At 36.6% G+C, this 14,874-nt stretch overlaps 1 protein-coding gene across 1 annotated transcript in view; it reads left to right on the top strand.

Annotated features, from left to right (window-relative positions):
* LOC135214454 (carbohydrate sulfotransferase 11-like) overlaps positions 1-7,832 on the top strand; it is a 49,338-nt gene extending 41,506 nt beyond the window's left edge. The window contains exons 3-8 of the mRNA XM_064248754.1: positions 265-341; positions 1,389-1,556; positions 3,023-3,158; positions 4,188-4,360; positions 5,970-6,104; positions 6,349-7,832. Of these exons, the coding sequence (XP_064104824.1) occupies positions 265-341; positions 1,389-1,556; positions 3,023-3,158; positions 4,188-4,360; positions 5,970-6,104; positions 6,349-6,573 (914 nt within the window). The 3' untranslated portion in view covers positions 6,574-7,832. The remainder of the gene's footprint in view (positions 1-264; positions 342-1,388; positions 1,557-3,022; positions 3,159-4,187; positions 4,361-5,969; positions 6,105-6,348) is intronic.
* Positions 7,833-14,874: the final 7,042 nt, after the last annotated feature.

The raw sequence follows: 14,874 nt of genomic DNA, 5'->3' as shown, positions 1-14,874 counted from the left end.
GTGCCCCATGACCACCTGGTGCTGGAACATCATTCTTCATGATTTTGGAATATTTCTAGGGGAAGAAGTTACTAGGCTACATTCTTTTTCTTGGAACCCAGATGACACTAATATTCATCAATAACTTAAATACATTTAATATCTTGGCAAATGGTGGTCGGCAGGACAGGACAGGACTGAACAACTGTCTTAGCAAAACATAAAGTCGCGATACTCAGAAGCACATTGAAATTAATTATAATTATTTCATAATATATTTTCCAGGATCCGATCAGTACAGACTACCTATCTTCCAATGGCTGCTTGGAGATTTCTTCGGGGACAACTCTGAAACGTCACAGGTGAGAGAGAGAGAGAGAGTGAGAGAGAGAGAGAGAGAGAGAGAGAGCAGTGGGTTTGTAAAAAAAATCATGCGACAAAATTCTCCATTAACTGAAGGGTTTTCTTGATCGAATAACTGGTCTTTTTTCTCTTCTCTGAGCAGCTCCAATAAAGATTTTTATTATCGAAATAATACCAATATTTTTACTGTAAAGACAACGGAATATTTTTTTTATCAGATAAATCACAAAAATTCGTTCTTTAGAAGGCTGACTGCCATTTTCTTAAAAAGAATGTCTTACTTCTTTAAATATCACTAATAATTCTAAAAAAATCATTAACTTCACTAAAACGTGCTTTAAAAAAATTATTAGACTTTCAATGAGGAACATCAAATGAATTAGGAAAATTCTGTTTCTATTTAAAGAAATTAATCTTAAATTCTGAAAAAAACTCACAAAACTAAACTGACCACGGATTACATTATCTTCAAACGGTATTCCTCACCTGTTTTTTTCACCCCGAGATTCATTTCCTAATTTTTTATTCTAATTAAAGCAGTATATCCTTCCAGAAAATGACTCCAACCCTTCATTTCCAATCTTGAGAACTTTTTCATTCTGAAAACCGCCACCAATTTCTCTTGCTATTGGAAAAAGGATTTCCATTATAAAAGCACCTTCCAATCCATTCTGAAAGGATCCCAATTATTGCTACTTCCATCCAAAGCAATATTTTCATTCTGCAAGTCAACAGGAATTTTAATTTTCATTTTGAATATTATTCCTATTCTAAAAACATTTTGCTTCATGAGAAAACTTACCAGCGTTTTAGGCTAGTCTAAACTATATTTTCAATCAGCAAATGCCAAAGGTTTTCTCCTTCTTCCAAAAAAAGTATTTTGCTATTTTGAAAACCTCCATGAATTTATAATTCCATTTAAATAGCATTTCTATTTTAAAAACACTTTTATTTACATTCTAAAGTTCCCCATCAATTTCTCCTTTCATCTAAAAAGGTATTTCAGTTCTTTAAACGCTCCACTATTCTCTTTCTATTCGGAACAGTATACTCAGAACGGCAACATGACCTGGGAGCAGATCCAGAAGATCAGAGTGAACCACCTGGTGAGAGCTTGCCAAGGTCTGAACCTCAATCAGACCGTAGACGCCGTTGTGAGGAAACACATACTGGTAGACACGCGCCACAAGGTTCTGATGTGCTTCGTACCAAAGGTATGCAATCGTTGCTTCTTCTTACTCGTAGGGAGACTGTGACCAGCAAGGTATCTGAAAAAGGTTTGTCACTGAAAGGGACGACTATGTGTTTGAGCGAGGGAGAGAGAAAGAGAACGTTCGATATATGTCTTACTCCTGTCCACACACACACACACACACACACACACACACACACACACACTCAGAAGGAAAATATAACTAGCTAACTTTCTGAGGAGAAAACAAATTCTTTATAAGAAGAAGCGAACTCTGCAAGCACCGAAGAAGGAAAAGATTTGGAAAGTATAAAAGGGCACTTTCTTTATTTCCCAGTTTTTTATAAGTGAGGGGTTGCGTCTCTCAATAATGCTTCATCTTTCATTTGCAAAGGGAACGGGACATTTTTCTCAATAGAAAATGGAAGGTGACAATTAAATTCGATAAATTGTCAATTTTACAAAAGAACATCCGTAGTTCATTCTTCATCTTTCAGGTCTCTAAAGGGTTTTCCTAATATCCTGTATTTTATTCAGCTTTATAGTAACGAATCAAAATTATTAGGAGAGCGAACAGTCTATCTCTTAATGCTAGCTGTTTAGATGTATATGTCTTTTTATGTACATAGGAGAATTACGTGGATTTATGCTTAATTCTTATACGTCAGAAGTAGGATCTTGCATCATACCTCAAGAATGAAATATAATATTGTTTATACAGCTTTATACGTACGAAACTAATCCGTGAAACATTCGCACTCGATGATTGTGCATAACTATCATATTTGCGGATACTTAAGACCAAGGCCAATTCTTGAGGTATCCCTGGAAGTTAATTTGACTTTGTGACGTGTAGTTTTCAAAACCTGAAAGTGGTTAGAAGAGAGGCTGATATATTATGTGGACATTGAGAACTACAGGGTCAACTGATCTGAACATTGTATTATACCATTCACTCTCAGAAAATGGAATTCTTCGCTTTCGTCTGTTTCATAGATCAAGTCAAGTTCTTCTTTACCCGAGACGTCAAATCCATTTTCTTGCAGTAGTGAAGCTGACATAGATAACCGTGTCCCTCACAGTGTATGTGCCATAAAGTATTAAATTTGATTTACATTATGGAACATTTATCGCCAAATGAGACCTTTGTCGAGTGAGACCTTTGAGAAATCCAATGAAAGCTTGGCTAAAATGAGTCCGTTTCAGGGTGAGACAGAACTGACCTGATCACCCTGGTAAAGCTATATATAGGCTAGAAGAAGCAAGGGAAGACAGAAATTAACCGCTGTAGAAAAGATTAGGGTAGAACCACTTAAGGATTTTTTTTTAAATCATTGCTCTCTTCTAGCTGGAAGAGGGAAAAACTAGACTCTTGCAATAACTTCCACCCCTTCTACATCAAAATGTCAAAATCACATTACTTATTGTCTCTGAGCTGTGAATTATCAGTGGAGTCATTTTTTTTTTATTAATTCTCTTTACCGACAGGTGGCTTGCACGTCATGGAAAAGGATATGGTTTTGGTTAGCGGGCCTACTGGAGGAGGACGAAAACATCATGGATTTAACAAGGAGTCAAGTTCACGGCAAATTCTTGCCGACTCTCTCGAGCGTCAAATTTGTAGGTGAGCTCCTATAAGCTGCTTAAGAATGAGTAGGCTTCTTCCTTTGCTAAAATTCCAAGTCACTGGCAGGAATTAATAAAAGTTTTTATATCAGATTATACTGAAATTTTTAGCTTATGTCTGCAAGGCTGATGAAATTTACTGATAAATGAAAATGTGCAAAAGATTTGTTGTGGTTTCTTCTAAAATGATTAGTATTCTCTTACGGAATTCAGATTTAAATGTTGTTATTGGAGAAGTGGCTGATATTTACGGCGCTGCCGAGAGTGGTTTGGAAATTTATAACGTTTTATAATTCTTTTAATGCCGCAGATAAATGTAAAGTTATCAGCAATCCGAATGCGTTCCAGAAACATTCATTGGTCAGGATAAAAAAAAAAAAAAACTCCCACAACATTTTGAACTTTGTAGGTGATAAGCAAAAGAAGAGTCACTGAAATTTGTGGATGGATGTGAAGACAAGGTTAAAATTTAAAGAACAGTAGAAAAAATATTTTTGATATACGAACTGCACGACGGGTGCCATTAAGGTGATGAATTCTATGATTGACAATAAATAATCCCTTGAGAGTTTCTAATCTTTAGACTTAATAGACACGATGTCATTCACGATTACTTTCTATTTATAGTTATGAATGAGTCAAGGTGCTGGAACTGACTGGGAAGAGTTCTTGCTTATTGCGACAAGTCATGAGAATGAAACACTACTTTGGCTAATTGAAAACTTCAAGCTTTTCTTTTACTCTCATATTTTTGGTATTACAAATAGTTTTCCAAGTTTTTTCTTGAACACAATTTACAGCTTCATGAAGTAAATCAATACCTTTGATTGATAATAAGTGTGAATTTTAAAAAGAATTTTTCATCTCTTCTTGGTGATTATCATAGACATACTAAAAATAACACTTCACGACTAATCATTCCTTCTTTCATTATCTAGAGTCTGCAGTAGTTCATGTATTCAAGAACAGAGACATAGCTTGTAAATTCTTGCAATTTCGCTTCCTGATAAACCTTGATGATTCACAGAGAGGGAAAGGCTCGAGTTCTTGGCGACCTACAAGAAGTTCTTATTCACGCGCCATCCTCTCCACCGCTTGATTTCTGCCTACAGGGACAAGCTGGAACACATAGATAAAGAAAGTAACTTTGACTTCCACAAACACGTTGGACAAGAGGTCGAGAGTATGATGCGAGGAAAGGTAAAGTCATACCATGTCATACTCTTTCTCCGCATAGGCTGTACCCACCTTGTTGGATGGTAATTCTTCAGTGAGTTAAAGTAGAGAGTTAATATGAATCTTTTATATAAATCTTGAGTACACTTTCTTGGATAGGTTGGAGCTGTAAGCAAAATCGGGTTTTTCTTGTGGGTTGTAGCTATTAACATGACTGTCATTTTTTAATGTTTGTGGATTGCAGCTATAAATAGAACCCTTAAAATACATTGTTTGTGGTTGCAATTGTGAGTTGTATCAGGAATCATTCTTGTTTGTGTGTAGCAGCTGTTCATAAAATGGGCATGCTTTCTTTGTTTGTGGGTTGTAGTAAATCAGCTTATGTGGGCTGGTTGTACGTTTTGATTGTCTGTACTCTGAAGCTATATGTAAAAAGCATTAATGGCGTATTTTAGTTGCCTGCAAAGAAAAGTAATCAACTCTCACTTTCTGTTAGCCCTCTTTGTGGGCTGCAAGTGCCCACAGAGCCGGGAATTCATTCTGCTTTTACGGTTGCAGTGTTACAGCCTTTTTGTTTAATGCTGATGATGTAAAGAGCAATAACCATTTTATTTTATTTACAGGCTTCAGTTCTACACGAAATTGATAATTCCTTGTTTAAGAGTGCTGCTTTGCACCATGAAAATATAATGACTTATTTTATACCACGGGAAGCGTACCTCAAAACTTCATAGTATACCGTTGAGGAAAATCTTTACTGGCTTCCTAGATTATTCAATGCTTCCATGCTTAAACGTGATTATACATGAATGCTTGACGTATGTTCCATATCAATAACTGAGACCTTGTCGATCACAGGCAAAATTCTTTCCTATAAATTCCCAAACAAGATTTAATGGAAGAAAACTTTACCTAAAAACCTGAATAGTTTTTCACTCGAGTTTTTATAAAAACTCTGGCACGAGATTTACATTCCCACTTGGGTCTCAGTTCTAGTCTTGCAATATCACAATGTACTTTCTATTCTTACAGATTTCGTGAAGAGAACAATCGAATGAGTATTATATCTGCTATACTTTTATTCTGTTATAAATTACATTCTTGATTTTAAATCTCACGGATACCCATGAAGAAAAACTTTGTTGCAATGGCATTGCAGTAATGGCATTGCAGTAATGTGAGGTTTTTAGCCTTTTTTTGACCTGACAAAGAATCACAAAGTATATTATCGTATATTTCCTTTTTGAAAATATATTTAGTAAATGATGATGACTTATTATTACTATTATATCCTTATTATTCAGAAGATAACTCCTATCCATATAGAACAAACCCGGAAGGAAAATTGGCTTGAAATTCAAGCTTCCAAAAAATATGGTACTCATTTTAAAGAAATCACATAGGATAAAAGGAAATACATAAAGAAAGAAAGTTTATGATCCTCCCTCTGGAACCAGAATATCTGCATATTTAAAGATCATTGTATTCCTTTTCAGCTGAAACTTCTTTTTTTTTTTTTAACATCCTTTTTGCTAAAACTCGACAGCGCATCACTGTTAAATCCCTATGAGTTTTGTCTATAACATTTCTCTTTATTCATGAACCCCATGATTGCCATTTATTCTTTTTATAGGTCACTGGAGGTCACAATATAACGTTCCAGGAATTCATTCGGTGGGTAACTCCTCCTAATGGGACTTGGACAATGGCCCAGCAAAACGAGCACTGGAGGCCCATAGTGGAATTGTGCGCTCCTTGTGCAATACAGGTGGGACGTCTAGAAAATTAAATCTTATGTTTGTCATCTATACAGACTTGATTTTGTTTATACTCACTCGTATCGTGCCAAAAAAATATCACTAAATACCGGATCCGCAAAACACCTGAGGAATTATAATTGATAATTACATCTCCCTAGGCCAGGATTCGAATCTTGGCCTTTGGTTTAGATAAAGCGATAGAAGGTCGGCGTTTCTATTCTTTAGCTAACGAACCCATTTCTCTATCAACAGTACGACGCCGTTGGGAGATACGAAAACTTCCAACACGACGCCAACGAAACACTATACTGGATGGGTGCCGGGGAGTTGGCAGACCGGTTTCCACCACCCGACAGAGCCTTCCACGCGTCTCAGCAACTTCAGAAATATGAAAGTAGTCTTACCTCACAAGACAAGCTGCAGTTCTTGCGGACCTATCTACTGGACTTTCTTCTCTTTGGCTATGACATGCCTTAGAAGATCAATCAAAATATATACATTGTGCAAAGAGGAATGACGTCTTTTAAGTCTAGTGACTAGATTTTGTACCATGACAAATGCTCGTATTTTCTCTCAACAGTGCTACGCTTGTGCATGAGAATTATACAGACTAGACGGTCCTATTTCTCTTAGAAGGAGAATCATTATTTTTTTCTTCTCATATTACTTTATGATTAATAAATTCAGCAATGTCTAAAAACTCTGTGGAGGTAGTTCTGCTTGAAGGTGCCGCAAGTATTGTTATAAATCTTATTCAGTATTCATTGTGCTCAATCCAAATGCACTTTTTTATTTGCATTCTCAGATTTCCAAAGGTATCAGCAATGCACGCTGGATACTTACTAGATGTATGTAAGGTGTTTCAGAGTTCTGGTAGATTTAGAGAACTGTGGGCAGTGTTACATAGCCTGACGAACTGTTAGCATTCTGGGTGTTGAATTGACATTGTAAACCTAAATTTGGTTTGTTTAAAATTTGTTAGACTTAGAAGATCTTCTGAACTGCATAATGAACACATCATCAAAGCTGTTAAATGTGTGAATTTTCGAGAAAGAATGATTAGATTATGAAAGTTAGGTCTGTTGTTATTTAACTATAGTTGACCCAAAAGTTATGACCCAGTTTAATAGCCGACTCTTATATTCTCCAGAATTGTTATTGATGTATGTTAGCACAATCCAATAATTGGGTCTAAAGGAACAGGATGCCAGATTACTTTAGTAAAGAGCTGGGTCTATCAGCACTCGGTATTTTAGCCTTCTCTTTGGCTAGTACTATTTCAGTGACGGTGCCGTGAAACTCGAGAAGAAGAGTCCTCCTTCCGTTTTGTTTGGTTGATGTTTCTTCCCCTAACCTCTACTGACAGGCTGTGGAATATTTCTAGATTGCATATCCCGAGCCGTTTAATTTATCTTTTTTTCAAGGGTCATATCACCCCACACAAGTTTAGGTCCCCCTCTTTTCCCCATCCAGTTCCCCATCCAGTTTTTTTTTTTTTTCCTTTTCCTTTTACTAACTATGAAAATTTCGTCGCCCAACCGTCGGCCCTTATGCAAAAAAAAAAAAAAAAATGATTTTCGCTCTTGTACCAAACTCAGGAGAAAAATAATCAAAATCTCAAAATATATGGTATACTATTGAACGTTGGGCTCGAACCCCAGTCTTTTGACTAAAGCCCTTTTTACAGTTATTATTCCCTCATGTCGGTCTTTGACTCGATCAAAGAAACAAGAATCTCTCCATATATATATATATATATATATATATATATATATATATATATATATATATATATATATATATATATATATATATATACACACACACACACACACACTTTTATTCTTCTGATTCATGACGATGCTAGAATATGCGGTTTGCTCCACAGGGAAATAGAAGTAAGTTGTTCAGAGTTAAGTATATCGAAGTTTAACCAGACCACTGAACTGATAAACAGCTCTCATGGGGCTGGCCCGAAGGATTAGATTTTCATTTACGTGGCCAGGCACCAATTAGTTGCTCAGCAACGGGACCTACGGCTTATTGTGGGATCCGAACCACATTATATCGAGAGAAAGGAATTTATAATCGCCAGAAATAAATTCTTCTGGTTCCGCATTTAGTGGCGGCGGGGGGGGGGGGGTGGGGGGGGGGGGGGGGGGGGGGGGGGGGGGGGGGGGGGGGGGGGGGGGGGGGGGGGGGGGGGGGGGGGGGGGGGGGGGGGGGGTAGGGGGGGGGGGGGGGGTAAAGGGGGGGGGGGGGGGGGGGGGGGGGGGGGGGGGGGGGGGTGGGGGGGGAACAAACTCAGGCTACCAGATTGATAGGCGAGTATGCAACCCACTCGACCAATGAGGAACTAGAAAGTTATTCAAGTTGTTCAAGTTGCTCTACCGTTTCGGCCTCCACTCGCCCTGTTCAAGAGCCTTTATTGACTAAAGTACACATAAGTCAGAATTTACACTGTAATATTTACAAACAGAGAACAAAATAGAGAGCAAAAACAAGAGAAACACAGTTCTTCATACTACATAATGACCATCAAGGAGTAAGCACGTCCTTGTTAATATTATGCTGTTGTTGGGTAATATGTAAGAAATAGAGGGTCTGTTTAGTAAAGTCTGTATTGCCACTGAAGTTCTCATTATTGCTAGTTTGAATAGAAACACCCTCCAGTAAGCACCTTCCTGTATAATTACCACTTTTGAACAACACTGCTTCTGTTCCAGTCTATACACCATTACACTGACCATAATGTACATTGATTGTATTGCTTATGTTGTTTGTACGTATACAATACTGATGCTGTGTGATTCGAGTGACAAGATGGTAACCTTCGTTATGATTTGGGTTGTTTTCAGTAAAAATCTTACCTAAGGTAGAGGGGAATGAGAACATGACTTGAATACTGAGAATTTTAAGTGGTTGAATTATGATATACAAAATGAGGTGATATGGAAGGGTGAATTGCATTCCGAATTTTTGTATGTAAAACATACCGTTAAAAGTGAAGCAGGTGTCGACTATATAAAGTTTAATTAAGCTAACAGTGGTTTCATTAGGCAACATGCATACATATTTACACAATTCTTCTTTTGTTTCTTAATTGCATTAAGTCAAGGTAAGATAAGAATATTTATGATTAACAGCAATACGAACATATTGAGTTAGAGGTCGACAGAGGAGAATAATAACTGAAAAAAGGGATATAGTCAAAAGAATTCTGTTCGATCCCATTGTAAGTATTTAGTGAAAACTCACCGAGTACTTTGTTAACTTAGTTTGTGTTTTGATAACCTCCAGCGTAATTGGTCAGTTCAGTGAGACCTTTCTTATCGTTTTGGTTACCTAGCTAACTGACTGAGTTGAGTACTTGATTAATTCATGGGAGACTATATTAACTCGTGAACAATTTGATAGTTCAAGGGGTATCTAGTTAACGTAGAGAGCTGGGTACCTTGGTTCACCCTCTGGCTACTCGGGTAAACTCGTTCGTACTTAGTTAACTCTGGGGTTTCTAATAATACTTATAGTATTATATATTCACACAATTGAAACTCTCTTGATTTCAGTGGTACTTGGATAACTCAGGGATACTTAGTTTAACCCATGGGATACTAGGTACTTGGTTAATTCAGGGGACTTCGATAACTCATGGGTATTATTAGTCAAGTTGTATTTGGTTAACTCAGGGGGTTGTGTACTTTGTAAACCCAATGGTTATTTAACAAGATCGAGGTATACTGCTAATTTATCTTTTACTTGGTGAAAAAATGCTAGAATTTGTCATTAATTTTGATATTTCTCTTGCTCAGTAAAGAATTGTTGGAAACTCAAAGACACTCTTTATGAGAAAAGTCGTGCTTTCTCTCTCTCTCTCTCTCTCTCTCTCTCTCTCTCTCTCTCTCTCTCTCTCATTGAATATTTGAATAGTGGAAACTTGGCAGTGATCTTTCTGTCTGGAGTTCCAGAGAAGTGAGTGATGTTTATTAGAGAAATAAACAGAGATGAATGTATAGATAAATAGATAAAAATATTGCACTACTCAAGGAAGAAAACTATATTCTTTTAAATGTCGAGAAAATATTCAAACTTTTTAAAAGCGGAATGACTGAATCTTATAATTGCTATTCTAAATTAAATCTCTTGACCTTCAATTATAGTGTATTCCCCGCCTTCACAAATGGTCTGCCTAAATAAGCTCAGTGTATTGCTGTACGTAAGCTTCATGTACAAAATGTATCACGTAGTCTGGTACATATAACTAATGAAAATAATCTCCCATCTTTTTGATAACATCAAAGAATTGCAAAATGGGATGTCATGCTTTATTTTGATATGCCATTTATCAGTTAAATATTTGCCAATTAAACACATCATTTTGAAACAATATCGTTATTGTATCAGTAAACGAGAATCTCCTTGGTCATATCTACATTTGGTGATGTTAGTAAGAGAAAATTTATGGAATTTCACTTGCAACAATATAGTCTGAGATAAAGCTATCTCGTGCAAAATAGTTTAAAATTCAGTCATATAAGCGTATAAATCCAATCGGCAACCTTTAAATTCCTTTTGGCGAAATCCAAATATTAACTGCATGCTTTGTGTGATTATAATATGTCAATTTCGCTGGCATTAATATTCATCCTGAAAAGGTATCAGCCTTCTGGAAAGTTCTTTTAAAACACGGTGATGACAATTAGCAATATTGTAAAATCCTTCAAGGACGTCATGGAGTCACATTGCTCGATCATGAAAATAATAATTTAAAGGATTTATTCTCAAGTTAGAGTAGTTGGAAGTTTAGGTCAATATAAACTAAAATATGCGAAGAGAAAACATGAAAGTAGCAGCTTAGTTTAAACTTAGCCTCATAAGTGTTATTTTTTTAAACTAGATTCTCACGGGCTCATCGTAAGAGGTACCTCCTGGCGTGGAAGAAGACGTTTAATATATTATGCTAATCAACTGAATTTCAAATCAAACAATGCCCTCAAGGTTTTAGGTGGACTTCCGTACTTCAACCACATTCCCCGCCAACCTCTTAAGAAAGGAAAAAGTATCCCCGAAAGTACAAACCGAAAATATTGATGATTTTCAAGGTTTAAGTAGGCCTATGCACTTTTTCTTTATTGCCACATGCACGCTATTTAGTATATACCATCACTGAGGGTTGTTCACATGTAAAGCATACATCATGAGGGTGTTCTCACTGTAAACAGTTTTCTGGTTTGCGCATAATGTCAGTAAACGTACCACTGAGTATTTCACTATGTTGAAACGAAGATTTCCCTTTTTAATTTCACCCATTCATTCTTTCTTTTAATGATTCGTTCAAGGTACAACACAAAAGACTTCACTATAAGTGCCATAATGGTTGAGCAGGATTAAAAAAAGTTGTTAGTGCTTTCCCATTGTTATATATTTGCAGGATGCTGCTGGGAGTAAGTGATGCTTCGCTGGTTGCACAGCAGACTCAGGCTTCTGAAGAGTTCTACATTGTTCATCCCACTGCTTGGCTGTGTTTTTTAGTCTCCATCGGTCTGTATACACCTCCATGCTCTGTATTATCAAACATCCTTGTGTTATTAAACATCCTTGTATTATGAAGCATCCAGGATCAAGTGCCAGAGCTGGCATAAGGCCAGGTCAGTCTCCAACAGCTATAGCACAGGTATATGGAGCTAATGACAAAACCTGTTGCCTAGTAAAGTCAGAGGGTGGAACCATAGATATAAAGAGGAGAGATTGGACACCATATAACATCCAAAGCAGTATGTGACGTGCTCTTCCTGGCGCCATTGCTATGTGATCATTCTTAAGTAAACAATAGCGCAATCCCATACAATCTTCTGGGAAACCCGGTACTCTTTAAAACGTGTTTTCTCGGATCTCCGCCAAGACTGTTAAATGATTTATACACCATTTACTATGTACTGTATGCAGAAGTAAAAATATTTGATTTTGGTGGTATATTTCTTCTACGGTTAATCCACAAAGTTTTGAAGATATGGCAACTACATTATGATTATTTTCTCAGCAGTCTTTAATGAATGGTAAATTATCTTTGCAGTAATTACCAATGACAATGTGTACTACATGTAGAAATAAAAATCTTAATTCTTTCTGCTGTACTAGTTTGTATACTCTTGAGCGACATAATTGACAAATTTTGTCGACGTTATGTACCTTTCTTTCCACCGTAAATTTACAGTCCTGTTTTACTCTAGAGGCAGAACTAATTATTGTTGAATTTCAGCAGAGTCCTCTTCATACCAGGTTTAAGACCTTATTGATAACATGTACTAAATAGGTAAATAACCGAATGGCAAACTGGAGTTCACCTCAACCGTAGCATAACCATGGTCGTATGGACTGATGGTAACCCTACATGCCAGTGACTTTTCAGGTGGATTTCAGTACACTGAACCACTTTTATTCTTTACAATTCGTTATTTGGAATAATATTCTACGAGCTGTAGGCACGTACCATGGATAAACAACACCCCTGCTTTAATAAAAAGCTTATTACAACATTCATTTTGTATTTTTATTAGATATAAAAGCAGGAATGAAGTTGACTGCGATCTAACACACTTACTTCAGGTTATTTCAACAGTCATAAAGATTCTCATGAATGAAAATGGGTCTCTTATTTGTGGAATGTGATCCCCTCTTCTTTTGTGAGCTTGTTCCTGTAATTGACACAGTTAATGGCCCAGCATTGGCTACCTGAAGTGGCTTTTTTTGCCGCTGGTCTTCGTAGTTGACGCCAATGCCCTCTATGAAAGTTATCTCATAATAAAGGCTCGTTACGTGCACGCGATCGTCGCTTGTCTGTCCCATCTCTCTTCTCTCTATCTATGGGCGGAGCAGCCAGCTCATGAGGAAATACCCAGCTAGTGCATCAGAAAAGTGATGAAATACGGTTGTTTTTATAAGTTTGACTGTAGTTAACATTTCAGTTTTCCTTGTCATTTATATGCTAGAATTCTTTGTAATATAACTCAATGAATAAAGTGCCTCTCCTGTAAAAACGACTTTCAATACGAAAGTTCACAAGCACCCTACAGCCTCTCCCGAGTAAGTGAGCACTGACTTCAGTTTCAATAAATTTCCAAAGATGAAAAAGGCTCACGTTTCTTTACTAATGTACTATGCCATTAAAATCAACCAGTAATACTTGTTTCTGATTATTGTTATCAATGTATGCAAGCAACAGAAGCTGCCACTCTTGGAACTGGCTGTTGAACACCATATCTACCACCACATACTGTTAGCCTAATGCTCCACTGATCAGTGGTTGATTAAAATCCCCAGCGTGAACAGGTCTTATTATCAGTACTAGTATATGAAATTCTACCTCACATCGGGATCTCACACAGGACTCTTGGTAAAAGGAAAGGGCGCTACTAACTGATAGCCAAGTCATAAAATTGGGAGTCTCTTTACTTGCACAATGCAAGAATTTACCAGGACGGGATGTATTCATTGCATACTAGTGAGATATACCCAAATTCCTGAGATGGACAAAACTGGGTGGGATACAAAGTGAGCAGGGCTTGTGGTAAATCCTCAGGTATTGTTGTGTACCCTTGCCTTTCAATCGCGATGTGAGTTAGAACATTATTTCTATCTTCCACTGATTTCCATTATTATTATTATTATTACTACTACATCACGACTGAAGTAGAGAGAAACATTGGAAGTACAGACACATCGATTGCTGAGTAAAAACCGAATGCACTTTATGCTAATGTTATTAGTATAGGATACACACTTTCCGTATATACAAAACTAAGAAAAACTCACAAAGCACAAAAACAAAATGTATTAAACTTTCGATTGGACCGCCTCTCTTGGTCCTCTGGGTACATCTGAAAAGGAGGGAGATGGTCCCTTCAAAAACAGAATTTAATTTTCATGTTTTGCAGGTATTGCTCAATTTTATTGCTCCTCATAACTCGTAAGAGATATAGTCATTGCTGTTTCTGAACATGGAAGTCATCTGAGTAACTCCAGAAAACTGGTAGTATTTGGCCTTAGGAAGCAACTGATGTAGCTATTACAGCCTGTTTGTTTGTAAACCCCATAAGGGATCAAGCAGAAGCATCACGATTTGATATTTATATTGGTTTTCTATGTTGAACATTTCAGCAACAATGCCCTTCTTGGATTCGCCTCTGAACCAAGGTCTCTCAAAAACTTAACGAATCGTCCTTTTCACAACAACCACACCTCTGCATAATTTTGTTAAACTCATCAGTCACTTTTCGCCCATTCCCCACTTTTTGGGACATCTTAACTGGAGAGAGAGAGAGAGAGAGAGAGAGAGAGAGAGAGAGAGAGAGAGAGAGAGAGAGAGAGAGATTACTTCCCAAACTGTACTAACCTCAATAACATTTTACGAAATGTTGTGAAATGGGACACAGACAAATAGACTAGTGAACAAGCACATTTACATTTATAACTCTCATTCAACTTGTCATGCTAGGGTAATAAAATATGAAAAATCGCATCCTGTTTTGTATTTAAAGCTCAATATAATATCACATGGTAAAGCATTAACAAATCTTGCCTCTGTAAACAGCTAAAAAAATACTGAGCATTAATAATAAAAAAAAGAGTACAAAATACCTTTGTATTAAAAATATCTTGTTTGAAAGTATGTGACATATTATATTATATATATATATATAATTATATATATATTATATATATATATTATATATATATATATATATATATATATATATATATATATATATATATATATAA

Source organism: Macrobrachium nipponense, chromosome 45 (assembly GCF_015104395.2).
Source record: "Macrobrachium nipponense isolate FS-2020 chromosome 45, ASM1510439v2, whole genome shotgun sequence".
Classification (NCBI taxonomy): Eukaryota; Metazoa; Arthropoda; class Malacostraca; order Decapoda; family Palaemonidae; genus Macrobrachium; species Macrobrachium nipponense.
This window is presented reverse-complemented; position numbering and strand designations above follow the sequence as displayed.